The sequence below is a fragment of the Pararge aegeria genome, chromosome Z (genome assembly GCF_905163445.1).
Source record: "Pararge aegeria chromosome Z, ilParAegt1.1, whole genome shotgun sequence".
Classification (NCBI taxonomy): Eukaryota; Metazoa; Arthropoda; class Insecta; order Lepidoptera; family Nymphalidae; genus Pararge; species Pararge aegeria.
This window is the reverse complement of record NC_053208.1, coordinates 8,776,556-8,798,734: the sequence shown is the minus strand read 5'-3', so window position 1 is coordinate 8,798,734 and position 22,179 is coordinate 8,776,556. Positions and strand designations below refer to the sequence as shown.

The following is a 22,179-nucleotide window of genomic DNA, read 5'->3' as shown; positions in this document are numbered from 1 at the left end:
GCTAAAGTCGCTATTGGCAAAAATATATTTACAGCTGCAGAAATGAATAAATCTGCAAAGGCCATATATTCTATGAAATTACAAGTATTTTAATTGTATGCGAAAAATTAGGTGTAAGCAACTTACGATATGATATACATTGACTTAATCTAGTTTACTGCACATTAGCGTAGCCTTTCAAATCAACTATTCATTATAAGTTTAATCAACTAATCAGTAACATTTAATCAACTAATCAATAACGCTGGCTACATTTGCTCGATACCTCGACTACTAGTATTCTATTTTGTTTCAATATCTAGTGAACATTCTAAATGATTTACAAATTTAACAATTGAATTTAATATTATTATATAGATTAAACTGTTGCTATTTATATTATTGCACTTAATATGTGATTTACTATAGCTGAACAAATTCCCTTCAGAATCGCTTCAGGTCAGGTCTGTCTACACACATGTCCTGAATCATGGCACTTCATTCATTAAAATCGACATTAACTGTTTTACATAATATATCATTTTATATTTATTTATTGTTATCTTAACGGTCATGACTGTGTAAATAGCACCATTAATATAGAAATGCACAAAATATGCTATTTAATATAACGGAGAGACCATCAGATGATAAAAATATGTAAATACCGTTTTGAGAACCTATGCCTTTTTTTCCAAGTCTTTTAAAAGTACACGCATATATCACTTGCGGCACCACAGGAACTGTCTGGCTTTTTATATATCTATCCATCCGCTCTTTGGTATGCATTATGCATTTACGTGGAAAAAAATTGCATTTATTATTGCATGGACGTCGATCGTCCGGGATACGGAGGATGAAATCTGCGCCCGTATCGAGGGCAGAAAACAGAAGGTGGCATTAGTTCAGTTAACACGAATTGGGTCCTTCTTTATTTAAACTAACTTTTACTTTATTAAACTGCACAATTAACGCATTATCTATTTATTTTTTATATATGATTTAAAAAAAAAACCTTTTAAAATTATTTTCAATTTTTTACAATTTTGCACAATTAATTTTTCGTAACGGTAACTATAGAGCTAGTACTGGACTAAAATTGGCAGTCCTCTCTCGAAACAATTGTAATATTTTCTTTACTTGTCGCGTTTGAAACTGTTTTACGATTAAACTGTCACAGAGAAACGAAAGGTTATTAAGATGATAGCTTTTCGATAGTGACATTGTTGCTGACTGTAAAAGACAATGACTATTTGCTTTTTGATTTGGCATCAGCTTTAAACCAATCAACTCAACTCAAGATGTACATGGCGATTTATACTTTGTGTACACGTATATTACTAATTTATATAATAAAATATTTTACTTGCCTATTTTTATTACTAAATCACTGTTCAAAGCGCAACAATTAATAAGGCATACGTGAATTTGAACATTGATCTTTATTCTATCATACAAATATTTTCACTCAGTTCTATTAATACAGATAACATGCAATAACGGTATTTGGCCTATAGTTATTATATTATGCAAGTTTAATGTTTATTATTCTAAATAAGCATTTACCATTATGCGGAGCTGTATTAACAATACACACTGGCTCATTGTAATTTAATATCGACCGGTTATTTCCCATTAAAATTTAATGGGATTTTACTTTGTTGCGATTTCACTCGCGATTCATGTTTAACTCGTGTAATTTACTAAACTGGCATAATAATATCGTTGCTTCTTATCATCTTTTATGACGATTGAAGTTGAAATGGCGACAATTGTTGTCTCACCTCACTCGTACAAGGATGAATACGTTTATAGATTGTTATAACTGCATTCGTCTTCTGACTCGTCAAGCGATTGATGCGATTTTACATAGCTGGGACTGTATACAAATGCAGTCGTTAAAAATCAACGTTGATGTCCAATAGAACATAGTGGCAACTGCAGTTACTTCTCAAATATTGCATACAATATACTTTAGATACCTAGTGAACATTTCACTCATACGACGATGAATGCCATTGAAAATTGCGAAAATTGTATTCAGTCCTCTTTCATATAACGATGAATGCAATTATAGTTGGCTATTACTGTATTCATCTTGTGACAAGTACCACGATGAATGCCATAGAAACTTAGCGGCATTTGTATTCACGTAAAATTTAATTTAATTTACTTTCGGTGGCTCTAAATTATTATCTTCACTCATACGCCATTTATTAGAGAGAGTTCTATAAATATGATGATTTAGTTGTTTTAATATAAGAAATGCATGTCGTATACTTAAATTGCTTTGCGTTTAACTAGTAAGTACCCTATTTTTGGCTTTTTTATAATTTTATAAGCGACGTTATTTAATCAATATTAAATAGCCCCGCATATAGAAAAATAACAAACTTACAGCTTAGCCTAACATGAATGTCATTTATGCTTTGTGTATAAAATTAACTAATAAAAAACCGTTTCACAGACTTAAATTATCAAAAAAAAAAACCCTATGAATCTAAACTACTATTGGTTATTATTGGTTTATGTCATCATTTAATATGAGGTAAAGTTTCAGCAATTGCTAAAACGATTTGAGATTTTTCTATACATAAGTTACTACATTCTATATTAAAATAATATGTTTTTAAATATGGAGGGATTTAAAATTTTGGTTAGGCATTTCAATTATTGGTCAAATGATTTTATTTTTACTTTAGTAGATATGTTTGTTTGGATTTTATTTCAATGTGGGTTTTTTAGTAGTTTGCATTATGTAAATGAGATTAGTGCAATATTTTTAAGAACATTACAAAAGATACAATTATTGATACTAATTAAAAGCGGATTTAGTAAGTTTGAATAGCAAGGATTTCCTCCTATTTGTCCGTGATCTAAATATAATATAATTTTATTTTGCATTTCTTATCGAATAGGTACATAACTTACTCGCTGAAAGGCTTTTTTTTAACTATCTATATTGTTATTATTCAATCTAATATGTTTAAATAGCAATTATCTATTTTTGCACAACACTAAACGAAAAAAAGAAACGTAAACTGAACGAAATTTCGTGATAGGCATCACCAAAACTGTCCGAGACTCGTCCCGCCGATTTTAAGGTCGACCAATTTTACATTGATCGATTTAAGTGTAACATATATACCAAATCATAAAATATAAATAATACAGTAACGTAAGTAAAAATAAAAAATATACTGAATAGTAATCACAAAAGCCGTCTGTGACACGTATGACCGACTTTTAAATCAACCGATTCATGAGCTGAGAGTTCTTTATGAATATAAATATATTCTAAATAATTTCAAAAAGTTTGCTAAGTAAACTATAATATTGCAACATAAAATATATCTAATCAGCCGATTTTTATTGGTTGAGTTATAAATCAGTCGTATTCGCCATAAATGGAGAAAATCATTGAACAGTCAGAATATAAGAAAAAACCTACCTACCTCTGATTCTTTATTGCATTTTAAAAGAAATACTTTAAATTTTTACGTCATAAATTTATGACGTAAAAATTAGCGGTATGGCTTGCCAGATTTTCGTCACACAATTAACTTTTCAAATGCCATAGAGAACCAGGTCCCTGATACTACGTCTACTTTTTTTTAATTACCGTATTTAAATGACGTTAGCATAAATAAACAGGGTTTTCTTCTATTATACCTTAACGCGTTTTTTCATAGGAATCTTAAGCATATTGCTACTGCGCAATTATAGTAATTGTGTAACTCCTCGCAATTATACTGATAATAAAGCTTTGTTTTTTATTTGTTAGAAGGCGTTAATCATCGCAATTACCGTTCGGATATGAAAAATATATTTCGCTTTTGATAACCGAACTCTTTGGGAAGTTTTACGACGTTGAAGGTTTATAAAAGATAAGTAAAAACGCTGTAAACCACTAGTATATAGTAAATACAAATACGGCATTCCTTTTTTTAATTTCATCCTGAGTAACTTATACAGAAGAGATTTAATTTTTTAGTGGAGTAAGCGATATAAGCAGTCAGACAAACACAAAAATAAAAAATAAAAGTTCTTAGATCTATACCCTATTTTTTGTAATCTGTCGAATATAAAAAATATTTTAAAACCTTTTTAGTTTAAATGTTTTAAAGTGAGATAAAAAGAAGAGATTATTTAACTTTATATTCATATTATTTTTCAATCAAATTAGAACGAGCTTGACTTTAAAATGTAACGTACGATGTATGATACGATTAAATAAAATTTTCCGTAGTGTTTATAGTATCTACCCGCAATTTGACTTATTCAATTTTAAATGAATATGGAAATAATTTAGTTTATTACTATAATTGAAAATGTTCAATATAATTGATATGCAAAGTGTTTTAAAAGTAGGCGTAGTAACAGGTGAAACAACATCAGCTATTTTAATCTCCTTAATACAACTTAACCATACAGTTTCACCTCGGCTTCCACGCATTTTTTCATCAAGTTGTCCAATTCATCAATTGTTTTCTCACTTTGTTCATACTTTTGAATGAAATATTCTATCTCAGATAGGCATCCCTGCTCCATTTCACGCAGGCTATTGGACACTTTGTCGTTATTCGCCCGAACTACGTGTTGGTCGTGAAGTTTGTATAGATTGTGTTCTCTCTTCGGCTGTGGAAAGAGATATAAGTACATTGCACAAGCTACCGTGCGTAAGTTGAGAGACCGTTTTCCTCGAGATCAGCCTCATATGCGTTGCATTAGGGAAGCACCAATGTGATCTTAGGAGACCCCGGAAATTCCAAAATATGTGCACGGGGTTTAAGAGGTTGAGAATCTCACATATCCTTTGAGAACATATGGCGAGTTATAAGGCATGCAAGTTTAACCAAGACGTTTTCCTTCACCGTTGAAGCGAGTGATATTTAAATTGCTTAAATATGTATGGTAGTTAGAGCACCCGTATAAAAAATTTAATGTATGACCACAAGGATCTTGTCGTTGAGATCCGGTGATGACAATTTTATTTATTTATTTAAACTCTTTATTTTTACACCACTACACACAGTTAGGAAAATAAAGGACGAATAGAGAGAAAAACAAAAACTGGAGTAATAAAGGCGGCTTTATCCAGATCTCTGCCAGGCAACCTTAGGATTAGGAGAACAAGAGCGAGAACAAATAGGTGGTGTAAAATTATTATAGACCAACATTCAAATAACTAAACAACATATACACAAAGAAAAAAAAAAATATATATATATATATAAAATAAAAATAAAAATCTAATATATATTATGATAAGCTATATTAATGAATAGATGGAAAAAAATAAAAACCAGTCGTCTTTTTGCTCAAGATAATAAGATTTAACTGCATTTTTAAACATATCAAGCGATTTTGCCTGTCGTATGTTCATAGGGAGAGCATTCCACATTTCGATAGACTGCACTGTGCAGGAAAGCTTATAAAACTTCGTCTTGTGGAATGGCATGCTCAGTGTCAGCATACGACATGATCTTAAGTCAGATGCCGTTCCTACAAAGTTGAACTTTTCTACAATGTTCTACCGATAATGTTTTGATGATAAACTGTTCGAGACAAAACGCAGCTTTTTACCGGTTGTACCGAGGCGATCCAGACCGGTTTTCCCTTGGCTAGTTCGCCGCCGATTTGAAAAAGGAGTCGCAATGCCGTCGGGATGCATTGTTCTCTTAGCTAATGTCAGGTTACACTCATCTCACACACCCCACCAAACTCCACCGTGTCGAATTTAACTCGGTTGTTTGTTGTTGGTTATATTACAACATTAGTGCTCTTTTTGCTCGGATTAATGGCGTTGGCGTCACGTAATTCGCTGACAACTCACAATCGGCTGGGGCCAATGGGCACACGTGTACAACCAGTACACTCGTAAAGCGATCTCTGTCATTGGCTAGACCAGATTTCGAGTAATGGTAGAAAAAGAATTGAATGAAGTAAGTTTGAGTGAGCGGATTGTATACGCGTAGCGTACTAAATGATTGCATAAAGTGTATTTGAAATATTATGTTCAAATCTTTATTATATTACCTATGAAACTTCAATACGTGTTTATCCCATTATTGTGCGTTGATGATGATAATTACATTCGTTGACTTAAAACTGAAGCGCCTTGGCGTATAAATATGCTCTCAACTTATTTTTAAGGGTTTTTTTTAGAACCATTACATTTTAGTTTTAAAAGACGTGAGAAGTGAAAGATGTTGAACGAGGCCTACACCAATTTGGTCGAAAAAGGCTGAAGAAGAAAAAGAGATATTTTAGAAAAGAGAAATAAACAATCCAAACCGAACTAATCTATCCCTGTGCACTTTTCATCCAGGTCTGTCCTGTAGTTCTGGTATGGTAGTAGTAAGATTGTACGCGGATGCTATTGTAGTTTAATGAAATAAGTAGGATATCTACCTCTTTTGGACTCTCGGTGAGCGATGAAACCTGCGCGTTCGGTGTAAAAACAAACGGCTTGAAATATGAAACGCTTGGATCGGGCGTAGCGGTAAACCAATGCACGCTCATTGTATTTGTCGAGAGCGAGGAAACCTGAAAAATGATACGAGATTAATTAGTGAAAGAGAGTATAGTAGTTTATCATAAATTATTATGTGAAAGAATATTTATTATAAACTGAATAATTTGAAATATAAATTATTTAACATTTTATTCGAATGGTTATTCGTTTATTTAAATACTGTCATTTTTAATTTTATCATGTGTTTGTGGTATTTAATTTAATTTAATTTGACATTTAATTAACTTTTTAATATTTTAATATCCATGAACCAAATTTGCACACTATAATTTAGTTGAATGTTATACTCTCTTAACTGTCTATATTGTTTACCAACATCTGGATATTGGCCCACTATAGGGCACTGTTCTCCTCCCACAATGAGAAGGGGTTAAGGCGGGTGTCCACCAGTACCACCGTGTCCACCGGACTGGGTCGACTTACGCAGGCCCAGTGCGGATTGGTGGACACCACACACCTTTGAGAACATATGGAGAACTCTAACGCTGCAGGTTTCCTCACGACGTTTTCCTTCACCATTGAAGCGAGTGATATTTTAATTGCTTAAATATGTATGATAGTTATAGTTAATCCCTACTATCCATACTAATATTATAAATGTCAATGTAAGTTCGTTTGTTACGCTTTCACGCAAAAACTACTCAATAATATGTGTACTCACTTATACACATATTATTGGAAGTGTGAAAAGTAATATAGGATACTTTTTATCCCGACATTAAGGCTTTTAACTCCGACAAATTATAACTGATTTAAATAATTATTTTGTACAATAGAGGTTATTAACTAACTTTGTGTAGATCTGATGAATGTGGTTGGAGATAGAGGACAGGCTTAGCGATTCTGAACACTTTTTTTTTTTTTAAAACTACAACTAAATTGAATGCCACATTAAAAAAACAAAATCAAACGCAGACGAAGTCGCGGGCAACAGCTAGTACATAATAAATAAACACTCAAAGTAAAACCTAAATATGAAATTGAAATGAAATTATAATCTGGAAGGCCTTGGTTAGTCATCCCACTACCGCCGCAAAACAATTTAGCGTTCTATTACGTTGTCTTATTTTGAAAACTGATTAGGATATGACTTTAATACTAGTATATCTGCAATATCACGAACAGGTTAACGCGTTATGTTCATAGACTGCATCGACTAACTGAGATTAACGGGCTAACTTGTAGTGGAATATAAAATTATAACTAATACTTATTTAGACGTACAGTACAAGGTAGGTTATTTATTTAATTAGAAAAAGAGATTTACTAATTTACACAGATCCTGTACATATGTAATATGTACTTTTACTTTGGTGTTACTACCGAGATATACTGAGCAGATGTTACAGCATGAAGTGGTATTTGCGACCCCCAAAACTTTACAGCAAGCATGGAGAAAGGACATATGATAATATTATATAGAAGCAGGCGTTACTTTGCGGAAATCCATGCTATATTATTAAAATTAAGCTTAATATGCTATAGTCCGCGAAAAGCAGGAGAATCTGTATGGTGTTATTTATAATTTCTTCAATCCTTATAGTCCACACCAAACAGATCTTCGGCAATGTACGACCGTTTCGCTCCGAAACCGGAGCATCCATAGGAGATGTTGACTTTACAATGAACAATTGTTAAGTCAACAAGTCTAGAGTCTGTTTGGTATGGAGTATAAGGATTGAAGAAATTATAAATTACACCATACATACAGATGCTCCTGTTTTTCGCCGACTATAGCAAATTAAGCTTAATTTTCATAACATATGATAATATTGATTTAGAAAAACTGTTGGAACATTTTCCGGCGGTTTTCCTGACTTAACAAAATGAAAACGTGCAAAAAGGCACCAAGATAATGGTGCCATTTTGCATAGAAATAGTTTGCATTCTAAAGACGGCCGTAGGATACGTTTTACTCCGGGAAACTACTAGGGTACCATCGGGATTTTAAAAGTCACGGGCAAAATGCTATGGTTTACAAAAAAAGTATATATATTACCTGGCTCCCTTGTGTTGGAAACGTATCATCACAGCTCCGGCAAATTCCGCTTTCCTTATGCCTTAAAATGTTGAACATATCTTGAACATTGAAAGGGCCAGCCTCAGTGCTTTCTTTTAGCAAGCTCTCGCCTGCCTTTTGACGTATTTCATCGCCTCCGGAAGAAAATGCATTTCTAAAGTCGAATTTGCCCTGGAAAACAAAAGTTTTTCAAGGAGACAGCGCAAAATTGTATGGGGGCAATGGCGAGGGAACGCAAAACGTACGACAGTAAGGGTTTCGAACATCGTCGCAAGATTGCCTGCCTTTCGGTATTCTATAGGATATATTTCGGAGAGTGTGCTCAAGAGTTATTTGATCTAGTTCCCCTCTCGCCTTTTTACCACCAAACCGCGAGGCACCGTAAGGATCTGCATCCCTACGTGGTCGATATACCGCGGACGCGTACGAAGCGCTCCGCATCTTCGTTTCTGATCCGCACCGCTAGGATCTGTTTTCCCTGTTCCTACAATATGAGTACCTTCAAATCAAGAGTGAATAGGCATCTTCTAGGCAAGCGCGCTCCACCTTAGGCTGCATCATAGCTTACCATCAGGTGTGATTGCTGTCAAGCGCTCGTCTATAAACATTTAAAAAAACGATTTTTTTTTTTATGTTTAAGAAAAACGATTTTTTTTTTATATTAATTATATTTACCTACAAACTTTTATAAAGAAAATCTCAAGTGTAGGTATTGAAGGGTGAGTCGGGGTACTTTGTGTAGTGATATTCTATTTAATATACCCCGACCTAGCGCTGGCGTCATCCACTTTTGCCCACGAATGCCCTTAAATTATATAATTTTTCAAATATTTTTCTTGTAGGAATACAAAAGCAATGAGGCTTCCAAATAAAAAAAAGGGTTTTTTGAATAGTTCGTAGTTCCAGAAAGAGATAACGCGTTCTTTAGCTTTATTATTAGCATAGTAATTTTTCTCTCCGGTGAATCATCTGACGATGATGATAAGATCATGAAGATGATGATGCTATCATATAAACTCATTACCGGCCCGCTACAGGGCACGGGTCTCCTCCCACAATAGAAGGCATTAAAGCCGTAGTCCACGGTGGGTAAAAGTCTATAATATCGCCTAAACCAATTAACCATGTGTTCAGCAACGTTTTTATGGATATAGCAGCAACTGTAAGTACACATATTTTATCTATACTAAACTTTCTTGCCACACATTTACATAACATACCTTGCCATCCCAAACTCCCTTGGCTATAGCACTTTCAAGTAAACCTTCAGAATGCTTATCAATCTTAGTGCCTATAGTGAGGCCATTAGAAATATTTCTATATCCCGAAGAGATTTTCTCAGCAGCCCATAGTTTTCCGCTAGTTTCTAACACCCAGGCCTCCTTGCAGTCCGCTATTAGGAAGGAATTATGGTAGATGTGACTGTCGTCGTGTTCCGAACATGGCCCGCCTTGTCCATACTTTTCCAATAAAGAAGCGATGACATCAAGGGCTTCCTCTGCGGTATTACCTCTTTCGAGACCTAAGCTGTTGGAACATACATTTTTGTTTTACATAATTACTTATAAATCTTTATTATCTACTCATCATCCGTCCACTACAGAGCATAGGTATCCTTTAGAATGAGCGGGTTTTGGCTGCGGTCCACCAGGCTGGCCGGGTTTGGATCGGTTGACTACACACACATTTGAAAACGGAATAGACAAAACTCAAGCATGCTATTATAATGTATAATGATAACTACAGGTTGCTTCCACCCCCAACGATGTTTCCTTCGTCTTTAGAGCAAGCGATTTTTTATAGCTTAAATTAAAAACGCACATAACTCCAGAAAGTTAGAGGTGCGTGCCAAGGATGCTAAATAGTTGATGAACAGCCTTGAAATCTTTGTAATTTTGCAAGAATCCCCGGCACAGTTGCAAAGTTCGGTTCCCGGCGTGGAAAATTCACGATACTCAATTTTCTCTGGTCTGATCTGGTGGAGAGGCGTAGCTATTTATATCTATACCGACAAAGACGCGCTGCGCAATATAGCGTTACGGTACGATGCCGCATATAACAAGAAATCGATTATGGCGATGGTTTTAATAAAACTGCCATAATAACTTACCTCAAGGTGGAATTGCGGTCAAGGTCTATAGATGAGTAAAAAAGGGGGTTAAAACCTAGAACTCACCGGGCGGGCAAATTGATATCGGACTGAGCCATAGCTAAGCATGCCTGGGCTTATCTAGTTTTGTATAGTATAGATTACTGATTCAATTAAACGTATTTAGGCTGCAATAGATACTAAGCCGTTCGCACGGTCGTTTTTCGTACGTTAATATTACATTTGCGTTCAGTGTCCCACTTAAGGGAAAATCTTATCTTCCCCCGCATATTAAAGTCATACTACATTTGAAAGCACTAAACCCACCGCGCTCCTCTAATGCGGAATCGTGGACTTTAATGATTCTTATTTCTTATTATCTCTTAGTGATGATAACCTAGGCCGACCGATTAACGTGCTCTTCAAGGCAAGGGGATAGACAATGCTAATCGCTAAAAGTTGGGCTCGTACTGAGAATTTCTTAAGTAAAAACCTAATAACTAACTATTGTTGTATTAGAACAGTTTCCCGCGGAACTCTAAAGGTAGTCAATGAAAAGCCTTGAAATTCCAGAAACCGATTAGGGTAATGGCCACGGGGATGGACAACGCTAATGGCTAAAAGTTGGGCTCGTACAGAGAATTTCTTAAGTGGAAAACCCAATAACTAACTATTGTTGTATAAGAACAGTTTCTCGCGGAACTCTATAGGTATTCAATGAAAAATCTTGAAATTCCAGAAACCGATCAAGGGTGAGGCCATATGTTTAATTGGATAGAAGCATGCGTTACTTTGCGGAAATCCATGATATATTATCAAAATCAAGCTTAATTTGCTATACTCCGCGAAAAGCAGGAGAACCTGTGTGGTGTAATTTATAATTTCCTCAATCCTTATACTCCACACCAAACAGATCTTCGGCAATATACCCTCTACGCACGTTTCGCTCCGAAACCGGAGCGAAACGGAGCGGAGCATCCTCAGGAGATGTTGACTTTACAATGAATAATTGTTAAGATTGAGGAAATTATAAATTACACCACACAGATTCTCCTGCTTTTCGCGGAGTATAGCAAATAAAGCTTGATTTTGAGTTTAATAAAAATAAAAAAAAATACCCTCATATAGCTGCTATAGCCCTAACAGATTGGCCCGCTACCATCTTGGAGTGCTTAAAATCATTCACTTATTAAATTCATTAACTAATCGACGGCTGATTGGCGCAGTTTGCAGCGACCCTGCTTTCTGAGCCCAAGGCCGTGGGTTCGATTCCCACTACTGGAAAATGTTTGTGTGATGAGCATGAATGATTTTCAGTGTCTGGGTGTTTATACGTATATTCTAAGTATTTGTGTATATTTTTCATTAAAAAAAATATTCATTAGTCATCTTAGTACCCAAAGCACAAGCTACGCTTACTTTGGGGCTAGGTGGCGTGAAGTATGTGTTTATTGTCTTAGTATTATATATATTTATTTATTTATTTATAAAAACTTAGCCAGGAAATCCCTGACACGGCACATTGATAATCATATTGAGAGAGTTATAAATATAATGCGCCATTTCGTGGCGGCGGCCATCATGGCCCGCTTTTCTTCAACACATATAAGAAAAACTAATTCACCATTAAATAAAACGATACGACGCCACATACACTCGTCGAGGTCTAGTAAAAAACTACTAGTCGTATATCAGTAGTTACACTCACCGAACTAGATCCATCCCAAGGAGGCGTTTTTGTCGCGCGTCCCCATCGCCTTCATTGTTGCTAGTCCACACAGCTTCATTACCAATAACTACGTTTTTGTCGTTAGCACCCATTTCAGCGCCCCACATCCACGCTGGCTTACTCAATATCACACTGTTCAATTCCTTTGGACTCTCGTCAATCGTTATGTAAGTACACTAAAACAAAAAAAAAACATTAAGGATCTTATTGATAAAAGTGGCATAGCTCTGTTTGCCATTGAAAAGTGTTTTCCGGTGAAGTGTAACTAAAGAGTCTTTAGACTTTTGACGACCTCCCTGGCGCATTGGTACGCGATGTGGAACTTATAAGACCTGGTTTCTATGAATTTTCAATAGTCCCGGGTCTTGGGTTCACTGAATCTTTTGTGCCTGGTTTTCGGAACTTTCTCTGCTATGGCCTGCGAGGACAAGGCCGTAGCTAGCGTTGCTACGCCTGGTACTACAAGTACGTTGTCGCACCGAAACCGATTAGGGGTGTTAAACCGATATGGGTTGTAGGTTGAGATGCAGTCTACGATGGCAGTGGGCTAGGGGTTATCACAGTTAAATTAAGTTCATACTACTTTTTTATCGAGGTAATATACCAGAATGCTAGAGCGTTTGGCGGCATGACTATGACAGTAGAGTGGTAACCAGGTATGGCTGAACCCCCACCAGATATTATTGTCTTTGCTTACAGAGGAATAGCGTGGTAGATATATAGCGCGTATTCTATGAAATAATAAAAAGATTTTTTGATGTCCTACTTGCTAGCTGTCACTATCATAATATCAAATAGTAAACTAACAATACGGAAACCTCAAAAATACATCGGTAATAGATACCTAAACATCAAGCCCTGTTACCTAAAGGGAACTCTCGAACGTACACTAGAAAAAGGCTTCCTCGATCTCTTTGATAACCGATGGGATATTAAATGAAAATAAATATGTTTAGTAACTGAAATATATTTAGAATAATATCTGCAACAATCGAGATTTTTATTAACAATGCTTTTCAAACCCGTGAAGGCATTTCAAAAACTAATAGGTAAAATAATAAGAGTGGAAATACCATTTTGCTTATAGGAAATCGATGTTTCGACCTATGACGTGATTCAAATAAATAAGGTGACACATCTTTTTGACCTGAATTTCATAGTTAAGAAAACAAGTGATCTGTGCGTTTCTTTATCCATTACTAGCTGCTTTTTGCGACTTCTTTCGCGTACAACATCTCATAGCCGGTTTCCTCATGTTGTTTTCCTACACTGATTAAGGAAGTGATATTTAATTGCTTAAACGCACATAGCTCCGAAAAATTAGAGGACTAGGATCAAACTCGGTCCCTCCGAAAGCGAAGCCAAACTTTTACCCACTAGGCTATCACTGCGTATAGAATCCCACGAATCGGAATCAGCATAGAAACTTTAAAGAAATATCCGCTCATTTTTGCAGTCGATTTAAAGATATGGTATGTTGCGCAATTGTTTACGATTGCATGCAGTTTCCAATTTACCTTAAAGAACTCAATGTCTTTAATGATTCCCATGACTAATTCTAGAACCGTAAGCATTTTACGTATTCAATTACTACATACATAGTTACGTCTTTATCCTTATTCTATTCTACTATCCAGAATTTCCTCTAGCAATACCTGCTTATAGCTCTAGCTAGGTATAAATTTACAATTATTGACAACTATCATAAATTTTAATAAGTAGGCCAGTCAGCAAAGGCCGAATGGGGTAGTTGTAGGAGTGTACCCTTTCTTTTGATATAGTAAGTAGGTGCCGAATAATTGTATGCAAATAAATATTCTTTAATTTGTAAAAATCTATTAACAAAGATAAGTTTCCGATAACCTCGGTCTTTCTTTAGTTTTTCAGTACTCCTAAACAATGCATTTCTCGGGAGAATTTTTATAAAATTAGGTCAAATCATTAGGAAGATGTTCGGTTCAAAGAACGACTCTATTATTTCCTATTCAAAAATAAACGCGTTTCGAAAAAGAAAGTAATCCGCTGTCCCAATTAATTGAATGAATTACTGATTATCACGAATTATTTGCTTTTGCATTAAGCTCCCATTATTTCTATAAGCTTATTATATTATTATAAGCTTTTTTGTAACGTTTGTCTAAATGTAAGTTTTGTTCAGCAGGCTGTTTAACTATCTCAGTTGACACCAAATTAGCTCGCCAATGTGGAACTCTCACTGAGTTCACATCATATCGGTTACCAGGCGCAATTACACAATGTATAATAATAGTTGGGCGCTATTTGATGGTAACTATTCCCAGTGTCTACCTGAATTTGGTGTCAACTAAGATAGTTAATGATGGAGAGAAGAACCAGAGGTACCGACATGGCTCAAAGTATGTGATAATAGTCAGGACACATAGCTCGGAGAACCGATAGACGTTGGGGTCTCAAGGTGCTGGAATGGCGACCACGCACCGGTAAGCGCAGCGTCCATAGACCCCCAACGAGGTGGACGGATGACATCAAGGGAGTCGCAGGGAGCCGCTGGAAACAAGTGGGAGTTCCAAAATCTAAGGTACTTATTAGACCTTGGATTTTGGAACTCCCTAATAAAGACCTATATCCAGCAGTGGACGTCACGATGATGAAGATAGAGAATCGGTCTGCACATAATTTATTAACCCGTAACATGCTTCCTTATTTAGTTTTAATGAATACACGTAATTTTAAATATGGCGGACTAGTTAAAAATTGCTTTTTCATCATCATCATTTCAACCGATTGACGTCCACCGTATACAGATATAGGTCTTTTGTAGGGACTTCCAAAATCCACAATCCTGGGTCGCTGCTTTTCAGCGGCAACGAACGACTGGTTCAATTTTCTTTCCATTCTTTTTACCATTATTAATTTTGTGCCTAAAGGCCTATTTGCGACACCGAAATTCAATAGATTTAAAGGATAAGCAACGTTTATATTAGCTAGATAGTCTTGAACTTTGATGACCTTTGTGGCATATGACTTTTATGAGGAGGTCCCAGGTTCAACACCCGGCAGGCGAGATTAGGTGGTGTACTCCCTAATTTTTAATATAACTGTTTCAAAAAAATGTAGGGCTGGTTATGTTACTAGAGACCATTGACTATCTAACACTACTACTACTGGTACATTGAAACCATTTGAATGAGCCCAGAAAGCTGTCTCACTGACCATTAGCAGGTTAGCACATTACCTTCTTGCATCATCATTTAAAATGTGGTGAGATTGCAGTCTAGGGCTAACTTGTAGTAGAATAAAAAAAACTATTTTATTTTTCAACTTGGCCATCATACATTGGAAATAATGTCAAGCGCCAGCCCTGATCATGATCATTAAACTTGATTACCTTAGCTCGCTAACCAGCTTTGAGAGGTAGGTATTAATAAGACTGACAATGATAGTATATGAGTGAATTACTTCAATGATATAATGGAGTACATTAAAACAAAATGAAAGACGATTCCTTATGTAATATTAGAATGTTAGGTATGCAGACATTATATGCGCTGACAGAACAGTTGTTGCTTCAGAGAATATCATGACAAAACAGTTTTCTTTCATTATTATTGCTCATACTATAAACATTTCAAATTTCAATTACATTGATGTTTATCTAGTCCGAATGATTATATATTACATATATAATATCCTAATGACACAGCAAGAATATGGCAACCTTTACCTCTAGTTCTATAACCTGAGTTTTTGAATTAACTAACTCTTTGACAGGTAACAGTAGATATGTAGTCTTTTGGTTTATTATGTAACTAACATATTTAATTGGGGTATTTAATGAGTTAAGAAATGAGATAAGACCTGCCAGCTGGCCACAAATTAATTTATATGGTAGGGTGAACAGGCAGGCAAAAGAAGGATTCGATATAAAAATCGATTATATAAGTGGCAGGGGAGCAACACTAGATAAGCAACTCTGGAGGGTTTAGTAAAGGTTTCAGCATGATTTTCTTAGTATCGGTTACACCATATGAGATCTTTGAATGAAAAGTTATTTATTATAAAAAAAGTGCATTAAGTTGTGCTTCAAAGACACTTTTTAAGTTGCAAGACTTTAATTCAAAGATGGAAGTATGTACTGGTAGGCTAAAGATTATGATTGTATAACGTAGTTTACCCCTTAATCACCTATAACTTGATAGCTTAGCTATGATGTAAGACCAACAAATAGAGCTTATTATATAACTACGTAGGAGATACTGAATGATCTTATGTTTAATGTATTATTTTACTTTTATGCAGGTTTATTTTCAGGTACAGAATGGTGCGGTTTTTATTGTGAATACATTTTGCACCTACGTAATAAATACCCTTCACAAAAGGTGACCTTTCTTTTGCAAGATAAATATTTATGATAATTTCTTGCAGGATGTTATTATACTTGCAAACACAGCCCCTTGTGCAACACAACAAACATTTTCCTGACTCAAAGATTAAATCAGCATTTCAATGCATGCCCGTGTGTTGCAGAGGTACTAATGTACCTATGGACAATCTATTAAAGCAGATGGTATCACCCTTACGGATCTTTTGTACCTACTTGCTGTCATTTCAGTCTAAATCTTAAGTGCTGGATTTTAGTCTTTATGATGGAGGCACAATTCTTAGGTAGTGGATGGCTTATCCACTGCCCCAGGTTTCAGGGAAAACCTTTCTTAGTAGCCTAAGAAGACAAACCCATACTTTCTGAATTTTAATTTCGCTAGCATTGTAATCAATGGTGCTCTCATGCAATATTCCAACCCCTATTTCACCCCTTTCCATGCTCTTATTTCTCACATAAATCAACCTATATACCCATACCTGTAGTACCTAATGAATGGCTCAAGTATTCTATGATTTTCTCTGAACAGGTTATAATTTCATTGATTTAAGCCAGTTCATAGAGCAATCAAAAATTTAAAATTTACTTTAGCTATAAAAAACATTTCTTAGTTAACATGAAATTTGGCATCTTGGAAATTCTATATATTTGTGGTATGCAAGCTAATCTCCTCCTAAATTTTTTAATGCTACAAAATGGAAGGCTGGTTATTCTATACTAGAGCCCTTTTAGTTACACATGATGGGCACTCCATCATAATATATCCTGTTATGGTCCTGTATTACTATATAGTCCCAATGGGATAATTGGGACCATTCTTATGAGCCTAAAATGCTTTATCCTGCAGACTTCATGAAGCATGAGCTTAAGGTTGCCATACCTTGGAAATACCAACAAAGTACCAGTACAGCAAATTATTAAATTAACTGGACCTGTAAAAGTTGGTAAAACCCTTTGTAAAGTAGAAAATGTCACTGATAAATTTCAAATGCCTAAACAGACCTATATAATACAAACCCAAAAAAATTCTCGTTTTAGCTTCCAAACCGAAAAACCACATCAATATTGCTTGGGAGCTACAATACCCAGGACTTACACACAGATGCACACGTCAAACTTATAACACACCTCTTTTTGTATCAGGGGTTAAAAATAAACGTTAGAACATAACCAAAATATTTGAAAGTGTACATAATTGTATAGACGACGGCTCTATATTTGAATTCGTTTTATTTAATTTTCGGAGTGAATGTAACGGAGAGAAATGTGTTTTTAATTACTTAATCAAGTGTTAATTAATATTACCTTCAGTTTGGAATTCCTGACTCGTTCTTTTGACAGCACCACTTCTTGGACTTCGTTCTGTGGACGGTCGGAGTTCTTCCCGAATATTATCACATTATTTTTTGTTAGTGGGGGCAATACAACAAATGTATCGCAAGATCTAGGCAGCTGCATCGTCGCTTTAATTCGTAAAACCTAAATTGAGTTTTCCTATTTTAGACCGGTTACCACCTATTTATTTATTTTCAACGAGTCAGAAATCCAGAATTCACGTCAATCTCAAACGAATTTAAGTGTCAAAATGAACTGACACAAGTTTTGAAGTGACATGAGCAAGACATGAGTCAGATGACATAAGTGACTTAATAATTACCAATGACCATCGACCTTCCATCGACATATAGAGACCAATAATAATACAAACACTACGTTCCTGTTCTGTGGTTTAGTCACTATAACTAAAACACAAAATAACGTAATGCAACATGGTGTTTTTATCCTTTGTTTGTATAGAAAAAAATTCATACAGTATTTTTATTCCAGAGGCCTCAATCAATGCCTGAAAATGTCAAAATCTAAGAGAATATTAAAAGAGATTTGACAAAAAAAATTGAATTATTATAGTACAGTGCTTTGTCCACAGACGTAATATTTGTCTTCCCACTAAAAACACAGTCAACAACAACAACAAAAAACATGTCAGTCTAATTTATTGAAAAGATCTGCATACACCAGAAGTTACATCAACGTCAGCTCTTCTTTTTTTTGTTTTGCTACTTCCATATTGACTAACTTTTTTAATAGTTGTCCCTATACAAAATATGCGAAGAGTTGACAAAGTATGTTTCTATCAAATTGTAATTTTTGTATAAAGACGCCAAGATGGCAATTTGTTGGAAAAGTTATTGAATTGAGCAGCTGAAGTGATTCCTTCGCTTTGTATGTCTCACTGAAAGGTTTTCCTGCAAATTCTAAAAGATTTTTTACTTTGCAATGGTCAAAAAAAAAATACTTTTAAAAAAAGTATATTATTTTCGTAAAATTTTTGTGTACTCGATCCTACTCGATTCGACTAATTAGGTATGCATGTTAGGGAATTATTAATTTAATATGTTACTATCGAACAAATAAAACAGGGTTTATATTCTCATTGGTTTCTAATGCCATCTAGTGTAATTTTTTAAGTAATCACTTTTTCATGCCCTCGTCTAGATGGAGCTACATGGGACTTTTGTGTTTTTATGCGTGAATATTTGATATTCAAATTTATATGAATTCATTGTGTTGAATTATTTTAATTAAACGCCTTAAATATATTTTGAATAAAACAATGGATTCCATCATTGTATTTAAAATATAAATAATTCCACATATGTAGGTAGATAGGCACTTTAAATATTGGCTAGGAATCACCCATTTAGAAAATAATCTCCTGTTTTGATGATATAAATTTTTTATTAGTTTACTGTCGAGGCCGTTACATGCTAAAAAAACATGACACTTGTTTCACATGCTCATTGAGACATGGGGTGGGATTACACCAATTTTCTAACGACATGCTCGTACAACGAATTTCTTGACAATAAAACCCGTTATTTCTGACCCGGTCCTTTAATCGTGACCCCGTGATACGTTGTTGAACATGCTAATCACTGCAACTTAAATGGCGATAAGATGTAAATGTACAAACACAATAAATTTAATAGGTATACCTATTCCCTGAAGCAGAACGGTGGATACCTGCTTTTCACTGAGTTCAACAGTTTAAACTGTTTGACTATCATGGTAGGTATCGAAGTTCATTGAAACTTTCACAATACGTGTACCTACCTAGCAGTTGCTAAAGTTCCACTGTAGCTTCAACTACAGGCACTACTAAGTTTAGTGATGACTTTAGGCGGAAACATACTAATTAAAAGTACGCTACCGGAAGCTACGGACCGCATGTTGAGTCATATCAATTTTCGATCGTCTAATACCCGTACTTCTTAGTACGGTTCTTTGTAAAGAATCTTTTCAAAAGCTTTGGAAAAGATTTTAATTGAAAAATTTTATTTTTTTATCGCACGTATTTTCTTGTTCAACAATAGAATAGGTCTTCGAATAGATAGTGTTTTTGTAGCTGTTTCTGCTGCGCAATTGTTTCCTGGAATTTCTGGAAGAGTTCGCTATGTAAAGTTAAGGCCGACAGATTAGGGAACATTATTATTCATCTCAGTTCAAGATCAAATTGAAACTAACTTTGTAAGTAGATAAGTATATATACTAGATAAGTAGTATTTTAAGATAAATTACAAAACAAACCGCTAACCTTTAAATAGGTACTTGCTACAAATCATCGTTATTAGTTAATTTCCCATTAAGGTAGCCTTTCTCTTGTAAAAGAGGACTTAGAGCACAGAATTAAGAACTTACAGACACCGCGTACACGACTAATTTTGAAGAATAAAAAGCCAGTTTTAAAAGTTTACCATAAAATGGGAAAATGGGAAAAAGTTTGTGAGCTAGCAACATTCTGCGGGTTTCAACTAACTTGAAGGGCTAAAATTGAATAGCTAAAATGGAATACCCAAAAGCCTCACGTAACATGACGTTACTTATTGAACTTCCATACCCTCATTCGCTGGAGAAAACTCACAGGAATGAATCATTCTAGAGTCCTGAAACTCCTCAACGGAAAAGCCGCTTCTGAAGCATTAGCACTTAAGAGAAATAATGTATGCATCCTGGTGCGGACGTTTAAAGGGGACTGCACAAGACACGGACACACGTTCATGCTGAAGCGGCGAAGACGCCAATGCATAATATAATCTGTTTCTGTCCCGCTCTGATGCATAAATATAGCAGCTTTCAGGATAAATAATCTCAGTTTCAGGATTCCAAATTTCTTGCAGCGAAGAAACTGTTGCTTTTTCTGGCGGCAATAAATATATACTAGGATATATAGACGGCGGCGTTGTAGATTGTGACCAGGAACTCTTGAAACTGAAGCCGAAGTCAGAAGATGAAGGTCTGTAAAATAGAATTGATAAATTTTATAAAATTCTGATCACTTCAGAAATGATAGGTAGACGAATCTACTTCATATTTTCCTAAAAATAAACAATGCCAACATGTGCATTGTTTTAAAAGAAATGCATGACGAAGGTACATAAACTTGCGTATTTGTTAATTAATCTGCAGTGTTGGAGGCATCCGCCCGTCGTATCGAATTTCGAGGGCCAGATTGAAGCTGCAGGTAGGGTTGCCAGGTACATTCACATAATTTTGTGGTCATTTTTAGGGTTGGATGCAGGGGCGGATTTGATACGACGGCTCCCCTAGGCTATGAATGTTTGCCACCACGTTATCCCCTGTTACGCACGAAAAATTGAATGGTATACAGACGTTAAATGAAATTGAAAACTAACGATAGTTGGTAAATAAATGGTAATTTTTATCTATCTGTTTTGTTAGATGCTGATGAATGCCTGCCGTTTTTATTTAAGAGGGAACAATAAGGTGTTAATCATAATGGATTGTCTTTTGTTGGGATTCAGCAGCAAATTTGTTTATTAAAACATCACAATGTAAAGATCGCAACTAAGGATAGCCAGAGCGTAAAACCTGTCCTCGCTCAATCCTACTTTTTTTTTCATTACCACTATGAGTAAGCTATTGACTGCAACGTCCATTGGACTTTTTGTCGAACGTCATTATTGCATACCAAAAACTATGTAAAAGTGACGTTTGACAGCAATGATTGCAAGATATACGTTGTGAGATACGTCATCACCCTGCCGGTTTCTATGCGGCATAGTACCGGAACGTTTAACTGCTTGAAGCCACGGCCGAAACCAGACCAGCCTAAAGAATATTCAGAAATTATGAAGTCGTACTACCCACTTATTAGACCAAATCGCTCACCACGGCGCCTGGGAGGTTAACAAATGTTAGTTGTACAGCAAGTTCTGCGGCCCACGAAATTTTGCAATGTTAGGCCTACTCTCATTGCAAATACGCAAGTTATTTCATCCAAATAATTTCATACGTTTCATTTTACATTTCAGGAACTTTCTTCTCTCTGTCTCTCATTTCATTTTCCCGAAGGAACAATTTGAATTCCTTGAAACTGGTTAAAATGAAGGATAAACGAGGCTTAGTTTCATAAAAAAATACGCTGAGTACCTATTAGCACTTT

General features: G+C 35.3%; 1 protein-coding gene across 1 annotated transcript; it reads right to left on the bottom strand.

The window, feature by feature from the left end:
• Window positions 1-4,130: 4,130 nt before the first annotated feature.
• LOC120636319 (secernin-3) lies at window positions 4,131-18,288 on the bottom strand. Its single transcript, XM_039907749.1, has 6 exons — window positions 18,021-18,288; window positions 12,335-12,531; window positions 9,758-10,064; window positions 8,517-8,708; window positions 6,394-6,528; window positions 4,131-4,617 (listed from the first exon to the last, which is right to left on the bottom strand). Exons 1-6 carry the CDS (start codon window positions 18,171-18,173, stop codon window positions 4,402-4,404), a joined length of 1,200 nt encoding a protein of 399 aa, XP_039763683.1. The 5' UTR covers window positions 18,174-18,288; the 3' UTR covers window positions 4,131-4,401.
• Between the last annotated feature and the right edge of the window lie 3,891 nt (window positions 18,289-22,179).